The sequence below is a fragment of the Miniopterus natalensis genome, chromosome 8 (assembly GCF_054644295.1).
Source record: "Miniopterus natalensis isolate mMinNat1 chromosome 8, mMinNat1.hap1, whole genome shotgun sequence".
NCBI classification, from domain to species: domain Eukaryota; kingdom Metazoa; phylum Chordata; class Mammalia; order Chiroptera; family Miniopteridae; genus Miniopterus; species Miniopterus natalensis.
Window position 1 is genome coordinate 31,937,808 of NC_142088.1, and position 9,628 is coordinate 31,947,435.

The 9,628-nt window shown below is 42.9% G+C and overlaps 1 protein-coding gene across 2 annotated transcripts in view; it reads right to left on the reverse strand.

Moving 5' to 3' along the window:
• Positions 1 to 7,695, reverse strand: part of ITGAV (integrin subunit alpha V) — a 76,824-nt gene extending 69,129 nt beyond the window's left edge. Inside the window, exon 1 of one of the 2 annotated variants that reach the window (XM_016212598.2) lies at positions 7,484 to 7,695. In XM_016212598.2, the coding sequence (XP_016068084.1) occupies positions 7,484 to 7,668 (185 nt within the window). In that variant the 5' untranslated portion in view covers positions 7,669 to 7,695. The remainder of the gene's footprint in view (positions 1 to 7,483) is intronic. The other variant, XM_016212524.2, reaches the window with a different exon arrangement.
• Positions 7,696 to 9,628: the final 1,933 nt, after the last annotated feature.

Here is a 9,628-nt window from a genome sequence, read left to right on the forward strand (position 1 = left end):
TCAGTCTGTTGAGATCTTGCTTCCAGGTATATGCTCTGTTTGGCTCAAGTAAATATTTATAAAAATTCTCTACAGGTTTGGATGTTCTTAGCTGGGCAATCTTAAACATGAAATGCATTCATTTTAACTTTTTTGTTGCTGCTACTGTTGTTTCATAAGTAAAAAAAGAGATAAAGAACCTCTATTTATATAAAATTTCACCCCTCCCATTCCACCCTCCTCAGCAAATGCACATTTTAACTTTTGCTTGTCAATGTCAATTTCTTTTCCTATGGGTGGTATCTGCCAGGTCATGTTTAGAGCGCTAAAGAGCTAGCTGCATGAACTGCGGCTGCATTATGAAAATCCTGCTCTCTGACATTCATCTGGAACTCCACACTCAAAATAGACAAAACTCCCAACTAAACCACACCCTGTTTAATAAAGCTTTATGCAGTCATATTTGGCTTTAGTAAAACACCAATGCTGGCACTCTCTCATCACAGACAAACGACTGGGTAAAAAATCAACTTAGTTTTCATTCAGAACCTTCCATTAAAAAAATCAGACTATGAATAGAGCCCTCACCCCTCCCTCCTGCTTTCCTACAGCATAGCTCGGTAAGAGCTTAATTTTGTATATTAGAAAAATTTTATTTCAACAGGGAAATAACGTACCACAAAACTTCCCCTCTTCATGTGAAGTGAGTTATTTTTGAGTGCATGATGGGGGAAAAGAACATTTTGGACAAGTGTAAAAAGGAGGGACATTCCTGCAATAGGCCTAATAAACGTGATACAAGCACAGGTATGCCTATGACTTCAGTGTTGTGGATAATGGCCACGTTCCCAAAGATCAGGGCAGGAGAGACGGTTCTCAGAATATGCCTAAAAACCTACAGGCAAAATTCATTTCTGGACTGTCATCACATACCAGGTTACACAACCTTTTACAATTTTTTATCAAAGCTATTCTTCCCAGTTTACAATAAATTACTTCCTTGAATGAAGAGGACTCTAATTCATCTTTGTACCTGCCACATAATAAGCACTCTAGAAAAGTTTTTTAAACTGACAGCTGAGTAGCAAGTACATTTGATAGCTATAGGTGTCAAACTTAAAATAGCCATATATAAATAAGCCATTTCCACCATCCCCAACACCTCCACAATATGAAGAAATGGTCTTCTAATAAACAATCAATTATTTAAGTTATTAGTGAAGTTTTTTATTTTGGGTTTCAGATACTTTCTTTACTTGGCACTGTAAGTCAGAGAGGGCTGGGAAGTTATTAGGGGACTGAGTTCTGAATGAAAATTGCAGCCTGAGTTCCTTGGATAAGACCAAGAACAAGGCTGCTTTTCATCAGACCATTTGCACATTATAGGCATGAAATGATGGTAATTAGATGTACTAATATGGGTGTTCATCAAGTTTCCTAAGCATACCTTCATGAGCAGTCTTGCACACTGGTGAAATACTACAGAAATGTTAGAATAACAGAAAAGGAATGCGTGAGCACTGTCAGTTCCTAAATGCTAGGTTAATGGGGCAAAAGAAGCTGAGGAATAAAGTTCTTTGTCTAAAATGTCAACATGTTATTTAAGTAACTTTTAAGAGTATTACAGAAAGTTTTTAAAAGAGAAAAATGGAGAGATGGAGAAAGTAAAATTACCTCAGACAAATGTTAAAGTCTTAAGAGGGAGCTGTGTAGAGAAAAATTAAATGTTTGTATAGAACAAAGGACATAGGATGGTAAAAGAAGCTGAGAAAATGAAGGACTATCAAAACAACGCAAATTACAGAGAACAAAAGCCCATTAATGTGTTGGGAGGGTGAATCTTATGTCATGTGTTTTTTGACACAGTAACAAAAAAAGCCTGTTAATGAAACACTTTATAGGAAATTAAATAATTGTCACTTGAAGTTCATCCAAGAATATCTAATGAGTGTCTACAACAGTTTAATTAGGGTAACAGAAGCGACAGACCAGAAAAAAATGTTTGCAATACAAGGAGCATTGTCTAAGGGACACAGTTTGGGACTAAAAGTTACAATCATGATATAAATCAATTGAGAAAGTCATTTTAAATCTCTGAGTCTCAGTTTCCTACAATGCCAGCTGTAATTAACTACAAAATAAATGTTCAGAATGTGGATAGTAGCTAAAAGCACATTAGAATATCTGAAAGCATCATAAAAACACAAGATGATGGCATCAAAATTGAAGTAATGATTAATAAAATACTCCCTAATAAAATAGGAAATATAAAAGTTAAAATCTAGTTTTAAAAGGGCTTCACTTTCCTTGGTTTTCTAGAAGGGCCATTCATTAACTCAAATGCAAAATCTCAAGGAGAAAAGAAGAAGGGTAGGAAATAGCGGGCTTGCAACATTTCCTGACAATGGAGAGGGGAGAGATACACAGGGTTAATTGTGGCTGACAGAGATTTTACGGATTAGCAGTAAAATCTGGAGCTCAGCCATTTAGCCGGCAACTCTCTCCCCACAGACTCCATCCCCTCCAAAAAGTCTGCCCAAGAACAGTATTAGGATCCCCATGCTCACCATTCTTTTTATTTATTTATTTATTTTTTTTTTAAATATATCTTTATTGATCTCAGAGAGAGGAAAGGAGAGGGAGAGAGAGAGGCAGAAACATCAATGATGAGAGAGTCATTGATCGGCTAGCCCGCAACCCGGGCACGTGCCCTGACCGGGAATCGAACCCCGATCGCCTGGAGGTCGAGGCTCAACCACTGAGCCACGTCCGGCCGGGCACCATTCTTTTTAAATGACTTGAGACATTTCCATTAAATGACTTCAGAACTAAGGTGTTCGCACAGGAGCAGGATGTTAATATCAGGCCCTGAAATTCTAAAAAATAAAGGGCAGAGTGTGTGCTTGGGGTTGGGGGCGGGTAGGAAGGGGGGAGGGAGGGAAGGAAGAAGGGAAAGAGGGAGGGGCAGAATGCTGGCGGGAAGAGAGGGAAGGACACACAGACAGGAGGATGGAGACACCAACCAGGAGGATGCCCTTGGGCGCACTTCCTACTCAAAGTGTTACTTTAAGGGCAGCTGCTTCAGGGAATGTGACCTTGACTACCAGGGAGAGGCAACCAGCCAAACAATGACAAGTACATTTTTTAAACCCTCCAAATGAACTAAGTTATTTGGCTGTTTTCAGCACTGACTTCTCTCTCCAAGGTAAAGCATGTTTATTATATTTGGCTGACTCTGGGTTGACCAATGAGCTTTCACCAAAAGGAACTTCTGAAAAATTATCATATACTTTATAGACAGAAGTGTGTTTAAGATTTTATAACTGAATATTATTTCAGAGTTATTTGCTTTTCACTTAAAAAATGCTACAGAACCAACATGTTTATGATGTAAAAAAGATGCAGTAACTATAAATTCTATACATTTTCCCTTCTATTGTATAATGTCCCATAAACCTTGGGTGTTAATAAGGAGTAACCAACATAGGATTTAATTTCTAATAAGGCTATAGTATATGTATGTATACTGTTTATGGCAAGAAAGAAGAACCAATATAGCCAGAGCCACACTGAAGTTCATGAATATGAGCTGGCACCATTTTTTGAGTTGTGAAGGTGGTTACAACGATGAGGGGATGGGTTATGAACTTTTAAAAGTACATGCAGATTGGGGCAGACTGAAAGGGGCCTTCACCCAGATGAAGCAGTTTGGACTAACCCTCTGGCCCTGATAGCACTGTTGAGGAAATTTTAGCAGCCAAATACCAGGATCAGAAAGATGCTTCAGAAAGATGAAACTATGAGAAACATGTAAGGTGTTCTGCAGATTTCAGGGCCACATGGTGGGCAAAGAGATGAGGACCTGAGTGCCATGGACCACACTTCCAATGACTGGGCTGAAATAAGAAGGTGGAAGCAGAAGTGGAAAGCAAAGCTGGAAGCAAGAAGCATTAATAAGGAAGAATTTCTAGGACTTTCTGCCTAGTGACTAATCACTGACTAATATTAGGGGAGTGCAATTATAGAAACAAAGAAAAATAGAAAATGACAGGGAGGAACATAAAATTATTTCCCAGGCAACAGAGAAAATGATGGCATCATTAATAGAAACAAAGGGGTAACTGACATTTCTTGGTGAAAAAGGTTCATTTTTAGCCAGACTGAGGTAAGGCAGGTTAGTCAAGAAGGGATCCACAGGTTGTTGAAATACGAAGTCAGAGCTCTACTTTTGGATCTAAGATGCAGCCAGGGCAGCAGTTTTAATGTGAAAGTTCTCTAGGTGTTGCAAATAGGAAGTTAGGATTGAGAGCTACTAAATATTCTGCAGGACCTTCTGTGATCAGGGCGAACGCACACACACTTTGCCTTTGGGATCACAGATACACGAAGTAACTGTAAATAAGGCTCCATTAGTGTTTAATAGGGAAAAAGACAAGAGTTCTAATCCAGTGTTCCTCATCACAGCATTATTCAAAAATAAATATATATATACTGAAAAATGTAATACAACATAGTTGAAGAAGAAATAAGAAAATTGTTCAATTATTTTCTTCTTAAAATTTTAAAATTTGAATATAAAAATTAAATGGAATTTGAATTCCATACCATGTCCTTTTAATCACACTTTGCCCCCTACCCCACGCACTAACCCATTCAAACAACTAAAGCCTGCAAGCTCTTCTGGCCTCAGTTTCCTCATCTGGAAGAATGAGTTTATCTGCTTCCCTACTTCCCCTGGTGGTTTGTGCCATCGAGTGAAATGAGATACCATGAGTAAAAATGCTTTGTAAATTACAAAATAGGTTAACCAATGTAAGATATAATTATTATAACTAAGCCTAGGATGCAATTTTTAATTTCTCCAATTATCCTCCACAAGAAAAGCATGACTTTACTTCTTGGCCTGTATATGATCTTTAAATTTTATGTAAGCCTGGCAATATGATCACCATAAATTAATGCATACAGAGAAAACATATGAAATGCTTCTTTTTTACTTTACATAATTTTTAAATCACTATTTTTGTGACTTTTCACTTCATACCTAAAACTCATTTCTGGAGGATTTTCTTAAGTCACCTTAACATTTTTGACGAGTGCTTTTTTCTTCCTTTTCTTTAATAATCATTGATTCATTAGTTTTCATAACAATATGGAAATAATTCAAAAACAATTTTCTAAGGCAAGAAAAATTAGATACAAAACAATTCTACAGCTTGCCAGAGGTACTTAGACACCTACAGAAACTGGAAGCATGTGGAGACTTTATTACTGTTGCTTCCTCATTAGTCCAGGTATTCTTCCTTCCGAAGAAAGGAATCTTAAACACTTATTTAATTATGTGGATTTTTTTTCCCTTTATAAGTTTATGATCACGCCAAACAACTACAATGCAGCAGGTAGTATTATAAATGGCATCCCCTCTACCTTGGACTCCAATGCTTGCTACATTTTAAAGTGTCTTTTTACAAAATTAAGCATAATTTTGCATTACTCTTCATTAAATCTGAAAAGCTCAGAAAGTAGAAACTCGTTTATATATACTTTGTTTAAAAAAAAATCTCAAAGTTGATTTCTATTTTTTAAGTTAGGCTATACCTAGCGCTAACTAGCCTATCAGTAAACAAAGTCACTGATGACGATTTCAAAACATTATATGAAACCAAACCAACTTCAATTTTACCTTACCCTTGAAGGCCCACGTGGGAGGTCACGTAAACCTGTGAGGTCATAGTATAGTCAGCAACCACAATGACTCATCAGAGATTAGTCATCCAGCCTCCCAACCAAAAACAGTAAATATCTCATGCCAATAGCTCAATATTACTGCGCTTCCCAGGGTAAAAACCACTTAAAGTTTATCATCTTGTCAGTATCTTTACACTACTAAACTCAAAGGGTTGCCAGAGAATTATGAGCAACATTTGCAAAATACTCCATCAATTCTGAAGTATATAAGTGCTAACTCTTGCTAAGTACTAACTCTGGACAAAAGACAATATACTTTCAGAATTATTTGAATTTCTGTACAAATTAAATCTAAAAGAGCATCCTTGGGCACAACTAAAATCCTCTGTACCATAAAGACATATAATTAAAAACATCTGAAAACAAACAAAAATTTAAATGACAGAGAAATAAGGCTGACAAAATAATTAAATCAAAGAGAAGGTAGTAGTAAATGTTGCCTAAAGTTAATAATTACTTTGGTAATTTTGGAAAATCTATGCTCATCTCATAGAAAGCACTGAAGCTGGAAACAACAAATGAAACCGAGTTCACTACATAAAACAATGTCTAGCTTCCACTAACTGCTTCCTACCTATTTACTGCTGCAATAGCTGCCACCAAAGTGAGTGACATTAAGCAACATCCAGAAAGACTATGAAAACAAACTCTGCTGAATGTCCTAACAGTCATGGAAAAATATTTAGATCATCTCCAAATTAGGCATGTATAAACTGCAAAAATGGTCCTATCTAAATACAGATGATCAAAATGATCATCCCTCTACCCCCAAAAACAGTACTTTAAAACGTTAAAAATATAGAGAGAGAAATGAAAATATGTTACAATTTCTAAGAGCTTAGAAAGAACACTAAGGACAGGTCTCCCTCCTGAAAACAAGATTTAAACACCAAAACACATTCAGTGAACATTTATTAAATCACTATTTCTAATGCTAACACGGGGCTGGGGTGGTGAGAATGATGTCAGCGTTCAGCAAAGTCAAAGACAACTCTTAGTCCAATAATGCCAATAAGTTTGTTACAAATCCTGAGGGTGTTTGCACGCGAAACCTTGGCAATCTGAAAACATAACTGGTCTCTCCGGCGCTGCAGTATATTCAGATGACCCGCAGCGAGTGAGCAGCCAGCAGACACCCTTGTTCTTTCCGAACAATGACCTGAATAACGAATCACTATAAAAAGAACAGATGACACATTCAATTCATCTGTTCCCTCTCGAATATGCAAACGTCTGACATGCCAGAGACAGGGGGCCGTGAGTTTACCGGGACAGTGTGGTCGCAGAGCCATCAGAATGCCTGGAAAGGAGTCACTGAGGAGAAAGGAGTCGGTCTGAGAGCCGGAGTGGGGGAGGGCTTGTTCAGGGAGGACGCGGAGGACGGAGTGTGTCCCGGAGGCAGGGGCGGCCGGGAAGCCGCGCGGTCCCGGGGAGGAGGTTCGGGGATGAGCGGACCGCATCCCGGGGCTTTTGTGGAACCCCCTCCCCGGCTTTAGGCGCACGTCCGCTTCAAAGATCTCTCCCTAGCGAGGAGCGGAGGGAACTGGACGGTGGGTGCCACGGCCGGTCGCTCCCCAAATGTTTCATCCACCCAGAACTTTAGGCAGCCCGAGGGGCGGAGGGCGGAGGGAGGGAGGACGGACAGACAGGCCGGCTGACTCCCGCCCGCCTCGCCAAGATCTCCCCCTCCGGGGAAGCGCAGGGTGGGCGCGCGGTGGGGGAGGGGGCCTCTCCCGTTCCAAGCGCGGACACTTACGAGGACGCGCTGGGCACGAAGAAATCCACAGCGAAGCCGAAGTAACTGCCCTCGGGGCCGGAGTACTCGGCGGGACTGTCCACGTCGAGGTTGAAGGCGCCGCAGAGCGGCAGCAGGACCAGGGGCAGGAAGAGCAGGAGGCGGCGGGGGCGCAGGCAGAGCCGCCGCCGCGGTGGAGAAGCCATCGCTGAAGCGCGCGCAGGGCACCGAGCCCGGAGCCGCCGCCACCCGCCCGGAGCGCACGGTGCCCGCGGCCCGCCGCCTGCGCGCGCGGAGACTCGCGGGCCTCTAGCCTCGCGGCGCGTCCCGGAGCGCGCGCGGGCCGCGGGAGGGCTGAGCGCCGGGGCAGCTGCGGGGAGAGCGGGCGCGGGGCTGGGGCGCAGCGCGGAGGCCCCTCACCTCGCTGCGGCCGGGGACTGCGGGGGTGAGCGCCGCACCCCCAGCCCGAGCGGAGCGGCGGGGGAGGAGGCAGAGGGGGTGGAGCCCGGCGGGAGGCCGAGCCGGGCGGGAGGAAGTGGAGGAGGAGAGTCGCGCTCCCGGGCGAGCCGACTGCACTTCCTTGAGCGCCGGCGCCTCCGGTCGGGCAGCGGGCGCCCCGCGCGGAGGCCCAGACCCTCCGAGTCCCCGCGGGCCGCCGCGCTCCGGGTGCCCAGGCCCGCCCGCGTCCCCCGGGGCGCCAGGGCCGCCCCTCGTCCCCGACGGCCGGGAACTCCGTGCGACTTTTATTTTAAAACGAGGAGAGCTCTGTCCGCTTCTCGTGTTCCTGCTACGTAAAGCCTAGCAGGCTCTCTCGAGTGAAACTCCATAATTAGTGGCCGTCTTCCTCCCCACTCAGCCCCACACACGAACACTGAGCGTAATGATAAACTTGCAGAAGCCAGCACAGCCTCCTTCGGGGCGAGCTGGCGCAAGCCAGCTTCAGGGGTCCCCGAAAGGGCTGGCAAGGCAGAGCGGGGATCCTGTGAAATCACATCAGACCAGTCAGAACCTTGCTCCTAGTTCATTAGCTGAACTCGTATGGTTGGTTATGCTCGTTGATTTAGGGCATTTGGGTAGAAACATAATTTTAGAGTAAGGGAAACGATTATGCACCCCTTTCTTATTAAATAAGCCCCCCTGGGCTTGCTTGCTGATAGTGGGCACACCATGCCCAGGGACTGAGAGACTTCCTCCAGGTCAGGAACCTTGACCTTTTTCTTTTTTTAATATTTTTTATTTATTTATATATTTGCTTATTTATTTGCTTATTTATTTTTATTTTTGTTTAAAATATTACAGATGTCCCTTTTTCTCCCCAATGACCCGTTCCACCCCGTCCCACCCCTGCCCCAGTCCCTCTCCCCACCATTGTCTGTGTCCTTGGGTTGTGCATATCTGCCTACAAATTCCTTGGTTACTCTCTCCCCCTCCACCCATTCGCCTTCCTCCATCCCTCTGACATTCGTCAGTCTGATCCATGCTTCCATGTCATTGAATCTATTCTGTTCATCAGTTTATTAAGTTCTTTAGATTCCACATATAAGCTAGATCATGTGATGTTTGTCTTTCTCTCCCTGGCTTATTTCGCTTAGCATAATATTCTCCAGGTCCATCCATACCGTCCCAGAGGGTATGAGATCCTTCTTCCTTACAGCTGATAGTATTCCATGGTGTAAATATCCCCACAGCTTTTTTATCCACTCATCTACTGATGGGCACTTGGGCTGTTTCCAGATCTTAGCTACTGTAAATTGAGCTGCTATGAACATAGAGGTGTATATATTCTTTCTGCTTAGTGCTTCAGGTTTCTTAGGATATATTCCTAGAAGTGGGATCACTGGGTCAAATGGCAGTTCCATATTTAACTTTTTGAGGAGTCTCCATACTGTTTTCCATAGTGTCTGCACCAGTCTGCATTCCCACCAGCAGTGCACCAGGGTTCCCCTTTCTCCACACCCTCGCCAGCACATGTTTGTTCATTTGTTGATGGAGCCCTTCTGACAGGTGTGAAGTGATACCTCATTGTGGTTTTAATTTGCATCTCTCTGATGATTAGCGATGTTGAGCATTTTTTCATATGTCTCTTGGCCATCCGTATGTCCTCTTTGGAGAAGTATCTATTCAGGTCCTTTGCCCATTTTTTAATTGAGTTATTTGTCTTCCTCT